The 23,631-nt window shown below is 34.1% G+C and overlaps 4 protein-coding genes across 5 annotated transcripts; 3 read left to right on the top strand and 1 right to left on the bottom strand.

Moving 5' to 3' along the window:
* The first annotated feature begins 698 nt into the window (after positions 1-698).
* LOC115952027 (N66 matrix protein-like) lies at positions 699-1,124 on the top strand. Its single transcript, XM_031069123.1, has one exon. The coding sequence runs from the start codon at positions 699-701 to the stop codon at positions 1,122-1,124; it is 426 nt and encodes a 141-aa protein (XP_030924983.1).
* Positions 1,125-3,945: 2,821 nt separating this feature from the next.
* LOC115952526 (iron-sulfur assembly protein IscA-like 2, mitochondrial) lies at positions 3,946-7,032 on the bottom strand. Its single transcript, XM_031069695.1, has 4 exons — positions 6,663-7,032; positions 6,034-6,164; positions 5,812-5,920; positions 3,946-4,280 (listed from the first exon to the last, which is right to left on the bottom strand). Exons 1-4 carry the CDS (start codon positions 6,822-6,824, stop codon positions 4,215-4,217), a joined length of 468 nt encoding a protein of 155 aa, XP_030925555.1. The 5' UTR covers positions 6,825-7,032; the 3' UTR covers positions 3,946-4,214.
* A 4,532-nt stretch (positions 7,033-11,564) lies between these two features.
* LOC115952558 (glucosamine 6-phosphate N-acetyltransferase-like) lies at positions 11,565-14,102 on the top strand. Its single transcript, XM_031069731.1, has 2 exons — positions 11,565-11,759; positions 13,340-14,102. Exon 2 carries the CDS (start codon positions 13,382-13,384, stop codon positions 13,853-13,855), a length of 474 nt encoding a protein of 157 aa, XP_030925591.1. The 5' UTR covers positions 11,565-11,759; positions 13,340-13,381; the 3' UTR covers positions 13,856-14,102.
* Positions 14,103-17,411: 3,309 nt separating this feature from the next.
* Positions 17,412-23,031, top strand: LOC115951363. 2 transcript variants are annotated; one of them, XM_031068579.1, is made up of 5 exons: positions 17,412-17,790; positions 19,060-19,195; positions 19,296-20,036; positions 21,440-21,629; positions 22,546-23,031. In XM_031068579.1, the coding sequence occupies exons 1-5, from the start codon at positions 17,714-17,716 to the stop codon at positions 22,569-22,571; spliced, it is 1,170 nt and encodes a 389-aa protein (XP_030924439.1). In that variant the 5' UTR covers positions 17,412-17,713; the 3' UTR covers positions 22,572-23,031. The 2 variants fall into 2 exon arrangements, with proteins under 2 accessions (XP_030924439.1, XP_030924440.1); XM_031068580.1 differs by lacking the exon at positions 21,440-21,629.
* Positions 23,032-23,631: the final 600 nt, after the last annotated feature.

Here is a 23,631-nt window from a genome sequence, read left to right as displayed (position 1 = left end):
ACTTATTACTATCTATCTATTTATTTTATTACTATTATTATTATATGAGTTTTCTATTATTATTATATAAAAAAGTATGCTTAGCAATATATTAAAAATATAAATGAAAATATTTTTAATAATTTTTTAATTGTCGCACCCCGCCGCACCCGCATCCTACTTTTTCAAAAATTGCCGAGTCCCGCACTTGCACCCGCACTTGAATTTGGAAATGCACCCGTGCTTCATAGATTATGACTCTGTTGTTATTGTCAAAATTTGTAACGTTATCTACACGAATTCTTAATTGCACATGTTTTCAAGCGCTTACTCCATATAGAAATAGGGCAAATCAAGGTCCAATGGCGAATAATAATGGATACATATCATTCTCATTTCTTAACAACAACAATGATAATAAGAACAACTACACATTAGAAAGAATGGAAATGACAACTTTTAAGAGATTTTTATAGAGATAATAAACAGTAATAAAACAACAATCAAATCATAAATTGATTCCTCGCATATAACATGTGAGATACTTCAAAAACTTGAGGCCCTTAATTTTGAAATATTATTGTAATACAACCAACACAAAGGTTTATTCTTCTATTTTTTTTTTTTTAATATTGCATACCTTGCAATTTAATAAAACTATTAACTACCTAGGGAACTTAGACTATTCATTTGTAGTTGGGATTTGGGGGACTGAGGGAATGGTTGGCAATGTGGGTTTTGGGAGTGTTGGCAAAGAAGGCAAAGGCGGAAGTGTTAGCAATGAGGGCAAAGGTGGCAGTACCGGCTTTGGCAATGAGGGCAAGGTTGGCAATGTGGGAATGACTGGTAATGTGGATTTTGGAAGAGTTGGGATAGTGGGAAGAGGTGAAATTGTGGGCTGTGGGAATGTTGGCAATGAAGGTAAAGGCAGCAGTGTTGGCTTTGGCAACATTGGAAATGAGGGCAAAGGCGGCAGTGTTGGCTTTGGCAATGAAGGCAAAGGTGGCAATGTTAGTTTAGGCAAAGTGGGAATGGATGGAATTGTGGTATGTGGGAATGTTGACAATAAAGGCAAAGGTGGAAGTGTTGGAAACAAGGGCAAATGTGGCAATGTCAGCTTAGGCAAGGTTGGCAAAGAGGGTTGATCAATAGATTGTAAAAGTATACGAGTTGCAAGGCTAACATTAATGTTTGAGATGGACATTGCAATGAATATAAATAAGATGAAGTACTTGAAAAATGCCATACTGTTGGAGTACTTGGTGTTACAAGATTGGAAGAAAAAGTCTCTGATGTGTAACAACAAAGGTAACAACAAAGGAGGTAATGGTTGGTGGTGGTGATAATGGTGAGTGGTATATATTGAGGTACCGATAATAAATGTATGTAACTTGAAATTTATTTTTCATTTAATGAATATGACCATTGAATGGAAAGTTACTAAGGCCTCTTATTAATGTTATGAATGTATTTATTATTTTAATCTTAAGAGTTACAAAATTTTAAATTCTGCTTGAGACTTATTCAACCCGTTTAATTCATGTAACTCTTTAGCCCATAGTGCCTATTAATACTCTTTTAACTTACACACACTTTCTGTCGAAATTATGGTGAAACTGATGGTCATTTTTGTTGTTGCACTTTCGCTGAAAGAATACAGAAAAGACTATGTGACAAGTGTAAATTTGCCGTAAAATATACAAGAACTTGAGCATACATATTAAATGGACTGGTAATGGCTGCTATTGTTTACTATACTATGAAGGAAAGAGTCAGAATCAGACTTCTTAGGTAGGTTGGTTAGAAAGAAAGATTATCTGTTTTTTTTTTACAGCTGAAGGACCCTTCAATGTAACTCCTGTGCTTCTTGTTTTAATGAGATTTCTTCTCTATAAAGCAAAAAAAGAAACAATTTCTCTTGATCAGGCAAGTGAGAAAGAGATGCTACATGCATCTGATACAAAAGAAACCACCTTCTAGTCTAGGCAGTCTTCTTAATCAATAATTGGATTTCCCTTATGTGTACAGCTGATTGCCTAGTTATCTTAAGTTTTGTTCTGATGTTGATGAATGTCACAACAAAAAAGGTATAGCTTGGAGAATGACCTAAGCTACAAAAATTAGCAACATAAAATGGAACTGGCAATCATTTTGGATTTTTTTTTTTTAAATAAATAAATTTCAATAAGCCTAAGGACACACCTAATTTTATATCTAGCTAATGTGTTAAGTTATGATTGGTGCATGATAAAATAATGTCAATGGTAGATTTATGTAAAAGTGATACTACTCTTATCATAAGTTGACAACACAATAACATGGTTTGAAATTGGGTGTGTATGTAGAATTGTTGAATAAAACTCAACAATTTCTATGTTTTTTGTGCCCAAATTATGTGGTTTGGATTGGATGACTGTGTTTTGTGTGAGCTTGTGTTGAATCTATTAGTTGTTTACTAAATTTAGCTATATAACTATTTATGAGAAGTCCCAATTGTTACTTGAATGGTTCTTTTAGGATATAATTGTGGTTATGGGGATGCCAACTTAGGTCAATTGCTTACATAAACAATGGGGAAGTAACTTGAAAGAAGAAGAAGAAGAAGAAGAAAAAAAAAAATTATATATATATATATATATATAGGGTTGTTTTAACGGGCACCTTACGGTGCCCATTAACAACACATTTTTTTATAACTTTTTGGATAACATTTTCAGTTTTTGGCAATTTTTCTTTATTTCTTTTGGCAATTTTTCTAACAACTTTTTTCTTTTTCTTTTTAAATGAAACACAAAAAGGGAAACATTAACAAGCACCGGACGGTGCTTGTTAACATTTCCCATATATATATATATATATATATCTGACTTAATCTAATTTAATATGGCTTAGAGAATTCTCAATTTTGAAAACCAAATATAAGTACATGAAGAGTTAAAAACAAACAAACAACTTAAATGGGGGCAAAGAACTTTTAAAAAACAATATAAAAATCTCAATTTTGAAATCCAAAATATTGTTTCATTTTCATCATTAAATAACTTTTACAACTGCACTTGAATTTTCAGACACCTGTGCAGAACGTGACACCAGAACTTAGCCTCAGCTGCATCACTCATGACATGTAAGATAATTTATGACACCTTATAATCATACAAGGATCAGCATTAAGAAACATAGAAATAAATGGGGGCAAAGTTTACCGTACAAAGTAGGTAATTCTCCAGAAATCTCACATGCAATCAACCACATTTTAGCTTACTGCACAATCAGAACCACATAAAGTTTAATTGAACTAAATAAAGTCAAGATTGTGGACCTTGAACCTTGTTGGGTTACACTTTCAAAAATAGGGTTGGTATAAATAAATATTAAAAAAAACACTGTACTTGGAAAAAATTCAGAAAGATATATTCTCGAATTTACTTCTCCTAGGTCCTTTTCAAGTTTCAAAGATATCAAAAACCAACTTTTGTGCTATGAATAAAATTTAAACTTCTATAATTACATATGCCTACAGCAAAGAAAGGCTTTAGATTTTGGTATTCCAGGATCCAGGTTGCCCCTTTACATGGGCCAGAATGGTGCCTTGCACCATGCTAAATGCTATCAAAGACGCAAGGGAGGGCTTAGCATGGTATAATTTGTGTAATTGCATATCAAAAGCACCCATTAAATGTGTAACAAGCATTCAGGGCGTTATTTGTGTAATCATCTATCAAAAGCACCCATTATATGTGCAACTAGCATTCTTTTAAGCATTCATACATACAAAAAAATGCATTTAAGTCATTACAAAACGAATTGCAAAGACTTGAGAGATTAAATTTATTTATATTTAGTATAGCTTGGAAAATGACCTAAGCTACAAAAGAATGCAAAAGATAATGGAATGCAATCATTTGAATTGCTTCTTTTCTTTCTTTTTTGCATCAGAGCAAAAGTTCTTTTCTAGGACAAAAAAGGTTCTGCAAGTACATGTATTCTTTATTTATTAAAAATTGTCAAACCTCCGAGTAAGATGAAAAATACAAGAGAGGAGCTCAATGACGAATGAGTGGTTACAAGTTACAACTATGTTCTTACATGATTAATAGTATACAGAAATAGATACTCCTGTGAAGCCAAATAATTGTTATTGAAAAGAAAATATAATTAGCAACCAATTGGAGCCTAATGTAAACGACCTCTGAGCTGTGCAGGAAGAGAATATGGGGAAGGAACTTGAAAGAACGCTACAGTTTCACCATGAAAGAACTTTTACAACTGCACCCGCCCACTGCACTTGGATTTTCAGTCACCTGCACACAACACCAGAAGGTAGCCACAGCTGTATCACTAGTATGACATAAGATATTTGTTGACACCTTATGATCAAACAAGAATCAGCACTAAGAAACAAAAATGAAATGGGGTGCAAAGTTTATCATAGAGTCAAGACCAAGGAGGACCTTGAAACTTGTTGAGTTACAAACTAAATACCTAACCCTACGGTTTTTAAACTGGCTCCAGTTTACTGAAGGTTCATAATTTTGTGCAATTCTATTGAAAGAAAAGGATTTGTCCCTTCAAATTATGCAGAAAATAAATAAGGACCATTATTATATCACTTATTCACGTTCAAAAATTGTAACTTTGTAAGTTGTGCTTAGCAAAGTCTAGAAATAAAATTATTCCACATGATTGAACTGCATGACATGATGCTTCTAGAATTTTGTGGAATCCGATCGCTTAAGAGCATCTTCAGGAAGACCAAAACCAGTATAATGAACCATGTCGACTTAGAGAGTTAAGTTTTTTCTCTGAGCCAATTAAGACAGTACTAGGGCCTGAATTCCAGGTCAAAAACAGGAAATGGTTATAATATTCTTTTTTTGATAAGTGGAAATGGTTATAATATTCACTTTTGTATAATCCAAACAGCCTCTGCAGTTGAACTTTGTTAGCATTTCTTAGATATCTTTTGGCTACTACTGCCCACCTAGTAGAGTATGAACTTAAGCTCATAATTTATTAAATAGTTTTTTTTTTTTTTTGATAAGTAATAATTTATTAAATAGTTTAGGCGATTATATGTTATGTATAAAATGTTTATGCTATCATAGATCAAGTCTATCTTGTACAAAGTCCCAAAATTTCCCTCAAAACTCACTGCACATTTATGCACTTCAATAGATAATATGACAAGAAACACTGAACAAAGAATATTTCTATCAAAAGAAAAAGATATTTCTATGGAGCTTTGTCTTTAGAACTTTTGGGATTTCGTGGGTTCCCTCACGATCGGTGGCAGATTTCCCCTTTGGTTGGTGGAATTGGTTGGGGAAGCACTCATCTAGCATTTGGAATTTAGTTCCGTTGTGTTTGATGGGGTGTATTTGGAGGGAACGTAATCGGCAGACCTTTGAGGACTTAGATAGATACAATGACAAGATGCTTGCTCTTTTCACTAGTTCCCTTTTTGATTGGTCTAACTTCTAAGGCTTGGGGACTCACATCTAGTGATTCTCTCTATTTGTTCCTTAGCTCACTTTGTCTTTATAATTAGTTTTTCCTTTCTGTTTTTGCTTTTCTTTTCTTTTTTTGTAATTTCTGTTTTGCTTTGTGCTAGTTTGCATAAAGCAGTTTATTGAATATACTTCTTTCTTACTTTAAAAAAAAAAAGATAAAAAAAAAAAGAAAAAAGAAGAAGAAGAAGATATTTCACAGTTACTATGCTAATTCATTGATGAAACCTCTCCAAAACAATGAGTCACCCTGTTGTGATCACAAGTATTTATGCAATGTGTGCATTCAGATATCCAAAAACACAACAAAACTAAATTGACTTACCACAAAAGCTGCTCGGATAAGCTCCTCAACATAATCAACAGTCGCCCCTTTTATGAAATCGTATGAAATATTATCAACCACCAACTTAACTCCTTCCTTCTCAAAAACTCTACAAACATTTTTAGATAAGGGATTAAAGTGTTAAAAGTAAAAAATTAAATATACTTATTATACTCAGTTTACAATTAAAACCAAAAAGGTAACCAAAACACATCCACATACCGGTCATCTGAGTTGGCTTTGTCATCCAAATCAAAAACATATTGGAACCCAGAACAACCACCAGTTTCCACACACAAACGAAGCATCTTTTCATTACCCGATGCCTCGCTAGCTTGCAGCTCTTTCATTCTCTGCAGAAATTAACATCTAAAGGCATCAACTTTCTGACAACAAATATGGAAAACCCAGAAATTTTTGCCTCAGGAAATTTCATTTCCTACATTTTTAAAAAGAATATAGGTCCTGAGTTCCATTGATGCTTATATAAAACTCAGAATTCCCAAAAACTGTGCAGAAATTAACATCGAAAATGAAAAACCCAGAAAATTTTCTCCTAGGAAATTTCAGTTTCAACGGTTATGATTTTAATTTTTTGTTCCCTCCTTCTGGGTTTCATTAATGTTTTAATAAAACACATAGACCACAAAAATCCCATTTCATATTCTTCTTCCAAAAACTCCACACTTCCAATGTTTTTTGATGAGTCATTCATATCCATGAAACAGACAAATCCAATAAATATCACAAATTTGAAAGACCCAATACATAAAATTGAAGCAAAAACAAAACCCAAATCCCAAATTTGTGAAATAGACCAAAAAAAAATTTGAGAGAGAGAGAGAACATACTCGGACGCAATTTTCGGTCAAATGAATATCATCGGGGGAAGGAGATGGATCAGAAGGAAGGGATTGTTGAAGAGCAGAAGCGGAAGAACTGAGAAGCCTTTGGTTCTGTCGGATTCGACCAACCAAGTAAGGTGTTAGACGCTGAAACAGTAATCTCTGCATCTCTTTCTCTCTCTCTTTCTTTCTTTCTTTCTCAGAGACACATATGTTATATGTGTAGCTAAGCTAGCTTTGTTTTGCTGATTTTCTATTCCTGGGTTCCAAGAATTTCGATGCTGAGAGATTCTCGACCAAACTCTTTTCTCTCTCGCTTTTACAAACACAGACACAAATCCAAACCCAACTTCTTGGAGTTTTTGTGGCTTGTGCCAAACAAACACCCTCACGCCCATGTCAGCAAACCATGTCGTTCTTCTCGCTACTAAACTGCTTGTCGTTCTTCATACTAAATTTAAAAACTTTCCATTTTCGGTCCAGGACCAGACCGGACCGAACAGTAACTATATATACACACGCTTTTAAAAAGAGTTAAAAAAGTAGGGGTGGCCATTTGTGTTTGAGTGTCAGGTTTTTGTCGAGTCGATTTATGAGTATTTGATTAAATAGGTTGACCTTAACTCGACATGTTTATTAAACGAGTAATGATTTTTTAGCCCTAGCACAACATGTTTATTAAATGGGTCAGTCGTGTCAACCCATTTAACAGATTTTATCAAAGTAAAAAGAAAAAAAAAAATTTAGTATTAACCTTGTTAGGGTCATATTTTCTATGTATTGGCTAATTTTTTGACAAAACACATTTTACTTGTAATTGAGTAGATTTAAGTTTGGTTTAATGCATCAACAAGTGTGTTATTCAAACATAACAAGTGTCATCATTAGAGACATGAAGTTGATCCAAAAAACAAGTGAAGAAAACTATTTCATTAAAGCTCGACACTAGTTGATATCGAGGTTTAATGAGAGAGCTCGACACAAGCTTGACACAAGCTCAATCTATCAAGACTTACGAATTCAGAATTCTCAAATATGAATTTCAGCCCATAATGACTTGAATGATTAGGGTTTCTTTCTCTACAACCCTAGTCATATATAAGGTTTATTTTAAAAGTCATCAAGTATGGAAACATAGACTTAGAACTCATATACTCATTGCGAAGCTACTGTGTTTGTGCGCCTTAGGATTTTGTAATCAAGTGCTTCCTAATCTTCAACGTTTATGAAGTGAAGAACTTTGTAGCCAACAATAATCAATCAAGTTGCTAGAGTTAGTCACGTACTGGGATCCGTGCAAAAGAGTTAGTCACAAACTGGAGATTTGTGCAAAGCGAAGAAGTCTACTAGAGATCAAGTCCAATTGGGTATTAGAGTGAATGTTCAATTGTAAGTTGGTATTTAGGGATAGACTAGGGTAGTGGTAAGATTCCTTGTACTTGTAACCACTTGATTATTAATTAGTGGATTATTGAGAGTGGTGACCTGAAATTCACCTAGTAGGGTTTTTGCCTTGTGAAAGGTTTTCTCCATTTGTCAACAAATCACCGTGTTATTTATTTCCACTGCATATTAGTTTATTTGTTGATTTGTTGGTACCTCCACGATTTGCATGTAATTTGACCTAATTAATCAACTTTAGTAATTGAATTAATTAATCGGAGTCAATCTATAACCCAACAAATCCAATTGATTCAAACTATAAAAAACCAAACAAATAGATTTTTTTCAATATAAAATTTATAACTAATGAGTAATGTATTATAAATAATTATTCAAAATTAAATAATATCTTAATATTACAAATAATTAATCACAATATGTCATACAAAAAAACTACAACAACTAATAAGTTTATATATCTAGAATTTTGAAGGGTATATTGATAAAATGACATTTAAATAAATGGGTCAAATGAGTTTTGTGGGTTGGACACGTATATTAAATAGGCCAGTCATGTCAATCTGAATATGACATGATTCTGATAAGTCTTAACCCGTAACTTACTAATTTTGTGTCGTGTGGTGTAGAGCTTGCGGGTTGTGTCGAGTTTGAGAGTCATGTCAGATTTTGCCACCGCAAACCACCCCCCAACAAAAACAAAAAAAAAAAAAAATTCCAAAACCCAAACACAGGTTGCCATCACTCAATCTCACGTTGATTTGGTCAGTGACACTATCTGTCTTTAAATGGTGACTCTCTCTCTCTCTCTCTCTCTAGCCTATAATCTTGAATGAATATTTCACACTTCCTTTATACATGACCCTGTCATCTTCTTATGGAGATGTACAACTGAGCTGAGCTATCTTAGTTGTTTGCTTCTTTGCGTTGAGACTTTGATTGAAAATGAATATGGGTTCAATTGAATTTGTTTGTGCCAAGGCTGTAAGGTAGATTCCTTTCCCATGCCAAAATAAGTTTGAGGCTGCTGTTAGGAACTTTATTTTAGGCAGTCTGGAAGTGGTGATTGAACAAATGTGGACATTGTGGTTGGCCCAAATTATGTATTATATATATTTTTTTATTAGTAAGTTACACACATACAGAACAAGTCTTGAACTCACGACCTCACTCTTCCCCTAAAAATTTATTAGGGGAGGATGTGCCAGTTGAACTAGATCTCATTGGTGGTTGGCAGAAATTATATTTGTAAAAAGGAGATATGATTGCTCTTTTAAGACTATTCTTTAGAGTTCCATTTTTGTGTTTGATTTCTACATTGAAAGCTCAAATTTTTATGAAAACACAAGAACTTGTTTAGACCCCTAAATAAAAAAAAAATACGGCTAGATTGCTTTTACTCTTAATTAATCAAAGTACGAAACAAGAGTAAATAAAGTGCAATGAACCGATAACTACTCTAGTGCATAAACATGAACAACAAACAATAAAAGTAAAGCACAAGAGTAAGGGAAGAGAGATGCAACTATATGATAACACCAAGACGTGTTATTGAAGAGGAAATTGAAGAATTCGGCGAAAAAACCTCATTGCGACCCTCCAAGTCGAAATCGATTCACTAGAGAATAAAGTTAGAGTACACAAATAACAAAAGACCTTCCAAATTTAGTCTACCCAATGTACTTAAGCCCTCCAAGCTCCTGCTATTAACGGACTTCTCGGAGTCATGTCTTCTCTATCTTTCCAGATCCTGCAATACGCCTGATTGCATCCGCCAAGCCTCACCAGTTTCTTTTGGCAAATCTCCAAAACTTCCCAAGCTCCAAAACACTTACTACACTTTGAAAATGTGTGGGTTGTGTTTAGGTACAGATCTCCTACCTTGGGTAGTTCTTTATACAGAGACCCAACAGAGCTGCCTTTCTCTCCTATTACTGCACGATCTTGACTCTCACTTCTTCCACTCTTAGTCTCTTTTAACACGTTTCCAACAACACCCTTCTCTTCCTTAACTTCTCATATTTATAGCCAAAAATTAGTGGGGAGTTATGATTACTTTCATGGTTAGTGGGAAAGAAGGTCCAATGTCATTATTCTTAAGTGGGTGTTAGTTGGGAGTAGGGTGTGGTAAGAGTGGCATTTAAACTAGTCCCCACCTTAGTAGATCTACTCGGTAGCGATATTCCCCAAGGCACTACCGGATAGCCGAGAATCGGTAAACTCGAGCAGTTGCCTTAATGTTCGGTAAGTGGTGCATCGGGCGTGATCCAGGTGAGGAGGTATGGTGTGTAATAATTAAGACCGTTTGCTCAATGGGCTTTAAGGTGGTATGAGACCTGGGCCTATGGTCCTTGTGGGCCTAGGGCTCGGGCCTCAGGCAAAAAAAGGTTGGAGTCATGGGTCGCGTTGTTGGGTCGAAGCCCAAGGCCCAATTGGGCCTGGGGGTCCGGGTGTCATACAATAAGGTTGATGACCGTCCACAAAAAACTCAAATGGAGATCTATCGGATGAACCAAGAATTGATAGGAATGTAGAATTAGACATTCTTTCTTTTTGGGGGAAAAAAAAAAATCAATTTCAGTCTCCTGAACTAGCTTTCATGGTCTGTGATGTTGAGCATTCCTATTTCTACCTTTACTTCAAAATTCATTTTTAGTGTTGGGGAGCGAGTCATTGATCAATTTAGGAGTACACCTAAACCTGATGTTATTGAGTCACTAGTTTGCACTAAAGATTGGTTGTATGGAGATACAGGTAACACTATTTATTTTTACATTCACTTAATATTTAGTATTTATTATAAGACTTTTGCTAAATTTTTTATGTTTAAACTCATATTTTGGTGTAGAACTTGTACTGTTGCAATTAGATGATCTCACTGAAGATATCGTGAATCTGGATATCAACAAGAAGTGCAAGGATGACTCCTCATCAATTGATAGCTTTATCTCTTCTAATCATTTCTCTTTATGTTGCATTTTCTAAATATATGAACAATTGTTATTGTTGTTATGGAACATGAACTTTTAATTTGGAACTTGGCCTTGTAATTTTATTTTATGTAGGCACTTTTATTACTTTTTTGTTGTTATGTTTAGATCTCCTATTGTATCTACATTTAATTATTGGTGGCTTTGTTTGGAATCTAGTGTTATGTAATTCATGTAAATACATTCTTTACTTACACTCTCTCATCAAACTCAAACGCATTACTTAACTCAAAATAAATAAATAAATTCTCTAAGTGTTTTTAATAGGAACATTCATGATTCATATCTCTCATTTCGTTGTAACTATCGAATTATCCAAAAATAAATAATAAATCCTCGTAATTTTTTTTTTGGGTGCCCAAGACACCCATTTCTAAAATAAAAAATTATATATATATTTTCTTAAAATTATATATTTAATCCTTTAATTTTCATTTTTGTTTTTTAATCCTTTTCACAGCGGGACGGGCTTCTCTCCCGTTTTAATAAGGATGAATGTCACGTGGAAACAAAACAATCCAAAGGCCAAAAAATAAGCCATGAAATTCTCTCTCTTCTTTCTCCATGGAGAGTAACAAACGGGAGAGGAGCCCGTCTTTTCCATCTCTTCCCAAAGCTTGGAGTGGACTGCAAAATCGAAACTTTCTTCATAAATTTCCCTGCTTGCCAAAGCTTCTCGAGTGACTGTGTCCTCAAATCGGAGCAAGACTCGGTACGCTCTCTCTCGTTCGAAACTGGGTCTTTCATTTTACTCAATATTTGATATATATTGTTGTAAAATATTTGCATATCTTGTTTGTTTCAGTTTGATTGACAGTAATTGATTGATTTTAGCTTCCAATCTCTTGTACCCATCACAAGTTTTATTCTGCATAATTGCATTTAGATGAGAACAAGTTTTATTCTTGCATATCTTGTTATTCTTGCTTTTCTCCTCCTTGTGTTTGCTGTGCTTTGTTGTTATGCTATTTGTGAATGGGTACTTGATGGGTTGTGGGTTTTGATGCTTGTTTTCTATAATTCTATGGTTGGTTGCTGAGAAATAGAGGAATGTAATGTGTTTTCAACTTTTAGATATTGGGCCCTTTTGTTTTAACTCTGTGTTTGATTGCTGAAAAAAAAAAATGAAGGAATGTGATGGAAAATTGGTTTTTTTATGTGTAAATCTTGGATCCGTCTGTGTCTAATTTTGTTTTGGTGTTGATATGAAGGTGTCAATGATGGTGTTTGGTGGTGTTGATAATAGGGAGGTTCAAATTACCCATTAAGAGCGAGAGAGAATAGCAAACATGATTTGGGAATGCTCATTATCATTGATGCACTATATTTATGATGTAAACTTTTCATGATATAATGTTATTTTATACAAAATACTTTACATTTTTTTTATGTTTGGTTTTTATTTAAAGGATGTGAATTTAAATGCATGTCAATTTTTATGTATCATTTTCCATTCATGACTTAATTTATAAAACATTGGTCGGCAGTCGTGCACACACACAATTAACTGCAATTTTCCATTTGTGTTATTTTATGTTGTGTGACTGTATATGCTTGTAAAATTATTGATCATCTTAAAAAATGTTATTATAGCCACCCTATTTAATTTTGGTATCATTGGCAAAAAATGCTTTCTACACTTTTTAAAACCAGATTGCAATTTCGTTCAGCATAATTACATTTTAGTAAATCTTTCAGCATAATACCAAACACAAACTTTTAGAAAAATACATTCTTTTATGATACATTTTTCTAAATGCATTATGCTAGAATACATTCCCTTATTAGAGTTACCAAATGCAGCCTTATTGATTAGGAATCCCCTTCTAGAGGTTATATTTGTGAATGCAGGTCCTACTAGTGTTCTAGATCTGTTATGATTGCCTGTGTGTTAAATGCAAACTTTGTGATAGTATTGATGCATATGCTATGTGCCGTTTTTTAGAGGAGGATAGTAGGTTTGCACTCCATGCTTCTTCAAAGGACTGTTTTTTGCAATTCAACTATCCATACGTTATTTTTACTCGTGTGGTCAATGCAACAGTTATTTGAGTTTTATAGGCCATGACTTGGACTTTATTTTTCATAAACCAGCAGTGCTTAAGCTTTTGAACAGGGGAGGCAAGGCCTTCTTTCTGTACTTAGTTTAGAGGGGCTGGTTATGCTGTGCAATTTGATTAGAACCCATGCACTTATATATAACACTTGCTATTTTTGTGCTTCCAAAGAAATATTTATAACTCTTTATGGATCTAATGCTTTCTTGTTATTTATTCTAATGAATGGTTCCAGTTCCTAATAAGTTAGGCAAAGAACTGAAGTACTTTCGAAAAGATGCATGCCAGTAACTTTTCTAGTGAAGAAGAGAAGTTTCAGGTCCGAAAATTACAGATCTCAGACAAAAACAAGGGTTTCATAGAGCTACTGAGGCAACTAACTGTTTGTGACTCTGTATCTGACAAAGACTTTGAAGATCGATTTCGGGAGCTCAGCGCCCTTGGAGATGACCACATCATTTCTGTGATAGAAGATGAATCTTCTGGGAAAATTATTGCAACTGGGAGCATTTTCATTGAGAAAAAGTTTTTGAGGAATTGTGGCAAAGTTGGGCACATTGAAGATGTTGTAGTTGACTCCAATGCTCGAGGGTTGAAATTAGGCAAGAAAATTATTGCGTTCCTCACAGAGCATGCTCATTTGATGGGATGTTATAAGGTGATTCTTGACTGCAGTTTGGAGAATAAAGCGTTCTATGAGAAATGTGGCTTTAAACAGAAAGAAATTCAGATGGTTAAGTACTTTATTTGATTTTATTTTTGTATCACTTACAAACCATTTTTGGCAGCGGTTGTTGTCTAATTGTATTTCGAGAAATTTTTTTTTTTTCAATTGGAATGAGGCTAACTCTCTCTGTGCATGGTGTCTAATTCAGATTACTTATTTTATTGCAGTTGATTTTGTTGCATCAAGAAGTGAATCCGTTACAGGATATAGTTTTGCTGTTGTTATTAGTATCAAAATGCTTGATTATAATGTGAATTTGACTATTTGAGTACATTGATATACCCTTAACATGTTCTTTATATTTGGAGTAGCAAGTTGTAACCACCAAATTGTCAAGGCTGCTGTTATCTCTGGTTGCAAAGTGAACACGATAATAAATGTTGAAGCTTATTTTGCTTTGCTTCTTTTGCCTTTTATGCAGTGAAGACATAATTTGAAAATTGAAACCATCAATTTTTCCTTAGAATCAGATGTACAGTGATCAAAAAACGATTTGCTGCTGGCATGGTAAACGAGGCCCTATTAAACCTGACCTTATTTTTCAGATTTCGTGGATTACCACATCGACTGCCAATTTTTGCAGAAGCAAAACCCATCAACAACAAAGTGTGACTTGAAAGCCAGAAATCATTGCAGCAATTGCTGTAGCTAGTACTGACCTATAATCTTATTCAATATGACCTAGAATTATGTCTCAAAAGTTTTTTTTTTTTTTCTATAGGGTCAAAACTCAAAAGATAGTGCTTATTATGATGGTTAATCTTCATAAAAAAACAGCTTCTCCGGGGGAAACAAATAGTCTTTTTGGCTCTCGAAAAACAGCTGTACCTGGTGGAGAAAGTGTGACAAAGTGAAAGCTTTTGTGCTGTTAAGGATCTTAAGGTCAACATGGCAAATTGCAATAACAATGTCTTGGTTGGTTTATTTACTTTTAATTGTTCTTCTCTTTTTGAAAAATACGCTATCCTTTCATAAAGATAAGGAGACAACATTGTTGCTGAAATTGAACTTGAACTTTTTCCGCGTGACATTTGGGTGTCTTTCTTTGGAGTTGAAATAAAGTGGAAGAAAAATTTTGAAGAGAAAATAAGATATAAAACTTTTTTGGAGTGTGTTTGGTTAGATAAAGAGGAAGGAAAATAGATAATAGGGCCAAGTGTTTTATCTCCGGGCTTGGTAAAAAATTTACTCTCCAAAATAACGTGCTAGGTACTGTTTACCGTCTTTTTTTTTCGTTTTGTCTTCTTCTGTTTTACGTGTCGGCTGTTTCTTTTCTTTTCTTATAAATTTCCTTCTTTAGTTTTTTTTTGTCCTTTTCCTTTTTTTTAATCTCCTTTAGTTTTTTTTTTTTGTCGTTTTTTTTTTTATAATTATAAATTTCCTTCTTTAGCTTTTTTTTCCCTTCTCTGTACATTTTTAATGCTTTTATTTTTTTTTCATCTGTATTTTTTTCTTATTTTTTATTGTATTTTTTTTATCTATTAGAGGCATGAAAGTAAATTTATACAAACTACATTTTTTATCTTTTCATTTTTCTACTATCAAACCAAACACCATGAAGAAAAACTAAAAACTTTTTTATATATCATCTTTCTATTTTCTATTCTTCCATTTTTCCACCCCTCCAACCAAACGGACCTTTAAGTTGTGATTGCATTTATAGGGTGTTTGACAAACCACACAATTGGTTAGTTCTTATATAGTTTTCGAGCGCAAGTAATAGCTTATGAGTAATGACACTTCCATGGTATCTTAGTATGTGATCCAAATTCTATTTCTCATTCCTCCACTATCTACCCATCTCTAAAAAGAAAAAGAACAAATTTAGAAGTAAAATTTTTTTTCCACTCTAATTCCTACTCTACCAATGATCCAATTGTAACAATCATTCTAATTTATATGCTCATAGTGAGCTTCTTGAGAACATTACAAAGAAATTTATTTCCATAATTACATAACATATGTGAGACAGGAGAATTAAACACACATTTGAAGGAATTATCAACCTTGTTAACCCCCAAAAAAATAAGTTTCCACAATTCGACTAATATAGTAAGCTGTAATTGAACTAAATGTTACTTTCACGTGAACTCTTCACTGATACTATATTTATTATGCATCAATTATAAATTTGTAACAAGCACATCAATAAATAAATAAAATACAATAAAAAATGTATTCCTGGATTTTTTGGGCTGGTTCCCAGTCTTCTTCTTTTTTTCTTTTTTCTTTTCATTTTTGTATTTATTGATAAATTGATAAATCTTACAAATTCTTTGGACGTGGCAAAATGTGATTAGGCCATGCATCCCACATAACGTGATCACATCAACACATGATGCTACTCTTTTTTGATGGCTGCTCTTTCCTTGGCTAGTACACCTCAGCTTTACCTTTCACTTTCGTTTCAACTATTTCACCTGCTTATTTTGTTTTTTTTTGTTTTTTTTTTTTTTTTAAGCCTGCTTATTTAGTTATTAGAGCATTCACATCAGCTCTGTATAAATGTATAAAATACATATTTTGGTTACTTTTACACATTTTGAACCAAAAAACACACTACATCAGTCCATTTAAAATCGTGTATAATCATCTAAAATTTTCAACGAGCTACTGTACCGTGTAAATTTACACAGGCACTGTAGTATGTGTATTTAGTTTTTTATTAATTTCCGTTCGCACCAATTTTTCTCTCTCTTCTCCGTGCACAACGACCTCATCTTCTTTTCCTTAGATGCACACAAACACACCCACACACAAACACATCCACACAGAAAAATCAACACAGAGATACACTTGCTAAAAAAAAAAAAAAAGAGATACACAAACACACCCACACACAAACAAACCCAAACGGAAAAACAAAAAAGAGACAGATCGGTGCTTATCGGAACGATCAGAGCTCGTGGGTATGGGTCTTGCCTGATCGGAGCTAGGGAGATTGGTGCTTGTGGGTCGAAGCTAGGGAGAACTGAGCTGTGGATCGGTGCAGCTATGGATTGATACTTGTGATCGGAGTTGTGGATCGGTGCTGTGGATCGGTGCTACTGTGGATCGATGCTTGTGATCGGTGCTATGGATCGATGCTTGTGATCGAAGCTGTGGATCGGTGCTGTTGTGGATCAATGCTTGTAATCGGAGCTGTGGATCGGTGCTAGTGACTGAGATGATGTGGATTGGTTTGTGACCGAGAGGGAGAGAGATGAGTATAGAGAGATAGATCGAGAGGGAGAGAGTGGGTATGGAGAGATAGAAGAGAGAGAGCAAGAAATCAGAAAATACGGTAGAGAAAGAGAGAGCGCGTATAAAAATGGGTAAAATGGGTTAGTTGAGAGAAATAATAAAATAATTGAGAAAATTGATTATTTAAATAAGAGAGGTGATAGAATAGATGAACTGACGTAGGTATTTTGTAAAAGTGATGATATAAAATAGAAAAAATAAGTTTTTAGTGTAAAATAGATGAAATCTTTTAGATGAGCTGATGTGAATGCTCATAGTTATTACACCTTAAATGGAAACCAAAACAACCTGTTGGGTTGTGTATAAAACTTGAAAAAAAAAAAAATCCTTTCTTTTTTTACTTTAACCCACAAAGCCCAAACCCTCCATTTTTATTTTCTCTCAAATCTCAACCATTCTTTGTAACTATTTCGAGATTCAAAATTTCCACTATATGCTGTTGCTTTCAATTCCATTTCTAATCCATTACAAGTATTTGATCTTTTTATAAAAGAACGTGCCTTTTCTTTATTGAGGAATATGTTTTTATAAATGATTCTAAGCTTTCATTACATACCCATTTCCTTTCAAAGTTGAGGGTGTGAATTTTTTTTTTTTCTTTTCCTTTCTTTGTTTTTTTGGGTAAATGTAATTATTGACATGGGTTCGAGCTTGAATCAATGGGAATCAGACCCTTTGTTTTCTGCAGCCGAGGTTGTCCAAGACTCTGCAGACAGGTCAGTTTTTGTTTTCTGTATTCGTTTTTGGAAGTGTTTTTATTGCTTTTGAAAGCAAGAAAGTTTCCCTTTTGAGAAGTTCTTTGTGGGTTTAATGAAAATCTGAGGTTTTTGTGGCAAATGGGTGTTATGTTAAGCACTTAGATACAGATTAAAAAAAGAAAAGAAAAAGAACTTTGGTAGTTGCACTTTTGAGTTTGTGAATCTGTTGCTTTCCCATATTGTCTATAATCGTTCTTTTGGAAAATAAAGCAAGAAAGTTTGCTTTTTGAAACGGTTTTTGTGGGTTTAGTGATAATCTGAGCTTTCCCATATTGTCTATAATCGTTCTTTTGGAAAATAAAGCAAGCAAGTTTGCTTTTTGAAACGGTTTTTGTGGGTTTAGTGATAATCTGAGTTTTATGTGGCAAAAGGATGTTATGTTAAGCACTTAGATACAGATAAAAAAAAAAAAAGCACTTAGGTAGTTGCACTTTTGAGTTTGTGTGTGTTTGAATCTGTTGCTTTCCCATATTGTGTTCTTTTGGAAAATAAAGCAAGAAAGTTTGCTCTTTGAAACGTTTTTTGTGGGTTTAATAATAATCTGAGGTTTGTGTGGCATAAAGGTGTTACGTTAATCATTTGGGTAGTTGTACTTTTGATCTTTTTTTTTTGGGTGAATTTATTGCTTTCCCAGATTGTTTATAATCGTTCTTTTGGTTTTAATGAAAAATTAGGGAAATCTACAAGAAATAATGGAATGAGTTGGGCAAGTCTTCTAGGGGTGCAAATATTGTCATATTATGTAGTGCAAGTTTAAGGATCATACATTGCTACTTGTTTTGATTTTAAGTATAGTAGATAAGATTCTCTATGGCTCAGAATTTGAATTTCTTTTTGGTGGGTTCGAAAATTTGCATGAGGTATAAGAAGATGCTTCCCTAATGGTTCTTTGGAACTTCACCACCAAAAACAACATTTGCTTTTTGGTTGCTTTCTTAATCTGAAATTTGAAAACTCTTGAGCAGTTTGGATTGAGGGCGAGGGAGGGGGAGTGGAATAGAAACAAGCCATTAGAGTAGTTCTCTTAACACAACAAATAAATATGATAACTTCACACATTGCATATGCATTAGACACTTCCCTTTTTGTGTAATAGGTTCATCTTCCTAAAATATTAAGTTAATATGATTCAATTCTTTGCTTGGTTTAACATTTGGGATGATATTAATTTATCCTAGAATCTTTAGTTATATTGATCCAGTTCTCTGTTTTATTTTTGGCATTTAGGATGGAATCAATTTTCCGACTTTTGTTGCATGAGCGAAGTCTTGTTCAAGTTGAACATCCAGACCCAAAGCTTCTTTTGTCACTTGATTATCATAGGCGTGATCTTGCAACAACCCTTGAAACAGCAAAATGGCAGGTGTTTATTAATGTTGACCTCCATGTCCTATGTATATGTGTGTGTGTGTGTTTGATTCTTTACTTTTGTTTATCTTAAACTGGTTATTATCTCTAATCAGTTGGAAGATTTTGAAAGAGCAGTCAACTTGTCATCAATGAAAGACAAATCTCAAATGCGGGAAGACATAACTTCCGGACACAAGCAATTTGTCAGAGCCATCAGGGAACAAATCATTCATGTGGAGAAAAACGTGGAGGATACTTCATTGCGAGTTCCCATGAGAAATACTGAGTGGGTTAACTTGAATGAACAAGATAGAGATGGGTTAGCATTGTTTCTTTCTGGGGGAAATCCTAACGAAAACTTCAATCGTTATGATTCAGAAGACGGTAGTATGTTGAAAAGATTTATTGATCCAACCACAGCATCAAGTTCAAAAGACAGTGCGTCTGGGCTCATTGAACACAGCAGCAGAGAAATTGAAAACCTGAATATTAATGGGGTTTCACATATCAACCACAACCTTGATCCCAGGAAGGGGAATAACCTGAGGAGGGTGGGCTCTCATTATTCTACTAAGTTGGGTTTTGAAGCACCAGATTGTCTTCAAGAGACCTCTTGTATCAGACATGGTGAAGATGAGAGTTGGGACCTGGAAGCTAATGAACGCAAACCTAAAAACTTCTTCCATGAGAACAAGTTGCGAGGAATTCAGAGCAGATTGAATGTATTTGGTTTCTTGAATAACTTATGGACAGCATCTGTGAACAGGGTCACTAGGAATTATACGAAGAGGTTAAAAGATGGAGAAGAGCAAAGGGATTCCCCAACATACATTGACGTTTCTCATGGGGCACAGGTAATTTTAACTAGACCATGCTGATGACGCAATGCATATACACAGTTTATACCGCATAAATGGGTAATCAACCTCTGGCAAAGCAGTGAATACTGAATATAGTGCCGCCGGAAACACTTTGGTCCCATTTCAATGAATATATGCATAATGGTTTTATTTAGAATAATGATGATATTTTGTGGATGTGTGCTGCACTAAAATTTATGAAATTTTTTCATAAATTGTTGAAAGTGGAAATTAGGGGTAAAAGTGGAGTTTTTTGTTTATTTTATTTTATTTTTAAATATTTTTCTTTCTGTCTAGCAATTCACTAGTAAGGAGAGACACTACACAGTCCACAAAGTAGACTCTTTACATTAAGGAATAATAAGGAAGATTGCGTTATCATTTGGCTATAACCTGTGTTTGCACTATATGAAATGACCCCGTTTGCACTGACAAATGCGTTCCTAAAATCCACTTGAACAAGTGTAGGAAAGCACTTGTTAAAAGGGAATATAGGGTGTAGTGAAGTATCTTATCATCATTTTTCCTGAGATACAAAGTCATGCATTACATTTAATTTTGAAATGCTGCTATAGGATGCATATTATGATGATTATTCTTATTTGATAAGAAATTATAGTGTATTCACAAGAGGAAAAATGAGTACAGCCCCTGTACATGAGGTATGCAACAGATACACAAAAGAAAAAAGAAAAAGAGGAAAATAAGGCTAATATCAGTTCTCATCTGCAATGATCTGTCAGATGAAAGAGAGATCATTATGACAAATTTAAGGAGTCTGTGTCTGCAAGTGTATAAGCATGAACCACTAAACCCCCCCCCCCCCCCCCCAAAAAAAAAGAAAAAAGAAAAAGAAAACCCACCAAAAAAGAAGAAGCAATGATCTCTTATCTGACATGTTATTACCAGACATTTTATTGAGTCTTACTTTCTTGCTTGCTGTTATGGTAAAGGAAAGAATATAATTAAGAAGGTATAAGCTTGTAACTGCCAAGTGCCAAGTTTCAACTTTTTATTATTGGATAATTAAGAAGATGCTAGGCAATGGTCCTTGGACCAAATGGTATTTCCTACACCCATAAATAAGAAGCGGATGGTGAATTCACGGAATCCATTTTTTGTCGGTATGTGGACTATATTTACCTAAGAAAAAAGGAAGAAAATAAAGTGGAAGATGCTAGGGATTCAAAACCCCCATCAATTTAATGTGTTTTCAAATTCTTTTTAGTATGTGGGTTACACTCTTCTTTGTTTCAGTTGTGCATGAAGATAGAATATCACTTGACCATTTCTGATTCCGGCAGGATTGAATAAGATTTATATTTTGTGGATGGAAGTGCCAAGCCTTATCAAGATTTACTTTTCTTCGTGCTTATTGGTGTGGGTCTCTTTGACAGGGTCAGCATTTAGCTTCTGGATATAGCAATTCCCAAGGAACATACTCAAGTGTGTTGACAAAGGTTATGATCTTGTGCAACTGGCTTGGGGCATGTTGGGCAAGATATCAAAGATCTCCCTTCTATGTTCAAGTTAATAAAAAATCAATTCCATTGATATTGATGATATTATTTATAGTCATAATTTTAGGTAAGCACATTTGCACTTAAAATTCATTTTACTTTTCTACTTGTCGCTCGTATTAGTTATCAATCTAGTTAAATAACATAGAATTCGCCATAGGAAAAAAAGGTATTGTTTTGCCATGCTTATCTTCTGCATGAAATGCTTGCTCATGCAATCGCTAAGTACCAATGCCTTTGTATTTTATTGCACTGTAATGCTTCTTTTTGCTTTAAGACATTTTTTTTTTCTATTCAATAAGCTTATTCATTTCTTTATGCTCTTCGTACTATCATGGTATTTTATGCACTGCACCATTCTATCCCTATACTTCTTAATTGGTCAAAGGATATATTTATCATCTTAAGATCACATATTATAGGGTGTTTTTTTTTTCTTTTTTTCTTTTTTTTTTTCTTTTTTTTTCAACTATTGTGATCCAAGGAGCACCAAAAATATTTCAGATTTTAATTTTGAATTTGAAATTATTTTTCTTCTTGAATTTGGTTTTTAATGTTGAGATTTTTATGGGATTTAATTAGATATTTCATATGGATGTAATCCTTGAATACCTATTAAACTAGTACTCTTGTAATCATGAAAGACACTAGAATTGGAATTAGAAATTCATGGTATGTGTTTCTCTTTGTATGGTGGTGATGTTAAACACACTTAGGTAATGATGCCTAAGGTTTTCAGGCAGATTCTAGGTGGTGAAGCCTAGCATTTTTTCTGTTTATTTTCTTTTCCTCTTTATCTCAATATTCCTACCCTTGTTCTACATCATGTTGTGACTTGAACCCTACAAGTATTGAGAATATTCAGAAAATATGAAGATTTTCATTTTCATGACTATGCAGATATATAATTAGATATCGTTTCTTTTTCAGAGTTGATGTTAGATATAAAACTGATCTCTGCTTAAATATGCTCTTTCATGCAGGTATGTTGGTATCCCGAATAGCTTAAGGGCTGTATTTTTTGGTACATACTACTATCCATGTATAGGGATGTCTTTGCAATGCCTTAGCGATGGTGGGAATTATTGGTTCTGAACTGCTAATTTTCCTACTTCCTGACATCCATTTTTCTTGCCTGGGTGCAAACAACTAATCTGTTCTCTGTAGACATTTCTGTACCTTTGGGCATCAATTTATACCATTCATTGATCATGTGATCACCATCGTTTCTACTAGCAATGCATATTTGAAAGTTTTAGACTGATTTATACAGCACTTGTCTGTAAAAAACTGGTATTGGTTTTGCTAATGGGTGTTGGTGATGGGTTTTTACACAGGTTACAATTGCAGGCTTTGCTTTTTAGCACTGCATGTGTTGATACAGTGGTTGATTAGTCAGTGTCCATTCTATGTATTGTAATTAGTAGGAAAGGTCTATGGAGTTGTCATTTTCACAGTTAATGTTACTACCCTTCCTGGGCACTATCTTGGGTCCAAAGAGGTTAAAATGTTGGGTACAATCTTTGTTGAAAGGAACTCCAGCTCTCACTTCTCATAGATACATCCGCCTGATAGATTTGAAACATGACTATAATAGCTTCAGCCCCTCCCCAATTAGAGGTTCAATATTGTATAAGGGATATACAGTGTAAAATATGTAAGGTAATTTCTAGATAGGCTTTCACATGTGACTGGCCACATGGTCACAAAACAAGTATATAACAAAAACTATCAAATGATAACTTCATTCTACTTTATAAGGGCCTTGATAGAAGAGAGCAAAGTGGAGAAAGGAATTTCATCTGCCTCTCAATCATCTGGTCTTTATCTCTTAGATATACCAAATGGAAGCAATTGGACAGACACGTTCCAAACAGTTTTTCTTTTTTTGGGGGGGGTGGTGGGGAAGAAGTTCTGGGGGCAGATTTACCATTGCCACCACCCTCTAAAATCTTACTTTAATACAATATTGGTAATGCGACTTGCTAGTTCAAATATGGCTGATGCTCAGAGTTATATTGAAGCTTTGATGATTTAGCACACTAAAAAGTTTCCTCGCTCACATTGAA

Source organism: Quercus lobata, chromosome 7, assembly GCF_001633185.2.
Source record: "Quercus lobata isolate SW786 chromosome 7, ValleyOak3.0 Primary Assembly, whole genome shotgun sequence".
Classification (NCBI taxonomy): Eukaryota; Viridiplantae; Streptophyta; class Magnoliopsida; order Fagales; family Fagaceae; genus Quercus; species Quercus lobata.
This window is presented reverse-complemented; position numbering and strand designations above follow the sequence as displayed.

Coding starts and splice junctions, on each gene's coding strand:
- LOC115952027 (XM_031069123.1), top strand. CDS start 699: ATGGTTGGCAATGTGGGTTTTGGGAGTGTTGGCAAAGAAGGCAAAGGC.
- LOC115952526 (XM_031069695.1), bottom strand. CDS start 6,824: ATGCAGAGATTACTGTTTCAGCGTCTAACACCTTACTTGGTTGGTCGA. Junction 6,165..6,662: donor TGACCGAAAATTGCGTCCGA/GTATGTTCTCTC, acceptor TAATTTCTGCAG/AGAATGAAAGAGCTGCAAGC. Junction 4,281..5,811: donor TTATCCGAGCAGCTTTTGTG/GTAAGTCAATTT, acceptor TGTTGTGTGCAG/GTGACTGAAAATCCAAGTGC.
- LOC115952558 (XM_031069731.1), top strand. CDS start 13,382: ATGCATGCCAGTAACTTTTCTAGTGAAGAAGAGAAGTTTCAGGTCCGA.
- LOC115951363 (XM_031068579.1), top strand. CDS start 17,714: ATGGGTTCGAGCTTGAATCAATGGGAATCAGACCCTTTGTTTTCTGCA. Junction 17,791..19,059: donor GTCCAAGACTCTGCAGACAG/GTCAGTTTTTGT, acceptor TTTGGCATTTAG/GATGGAATCAATTTTCCGAC. Junction 19,196..19,295: donor TTGAAACAGCAAAATGGCAG/GTGTTTATTAAT, acceptor ATCTCTAATCAG/TTGGAAGATTTTGAAAGAGC.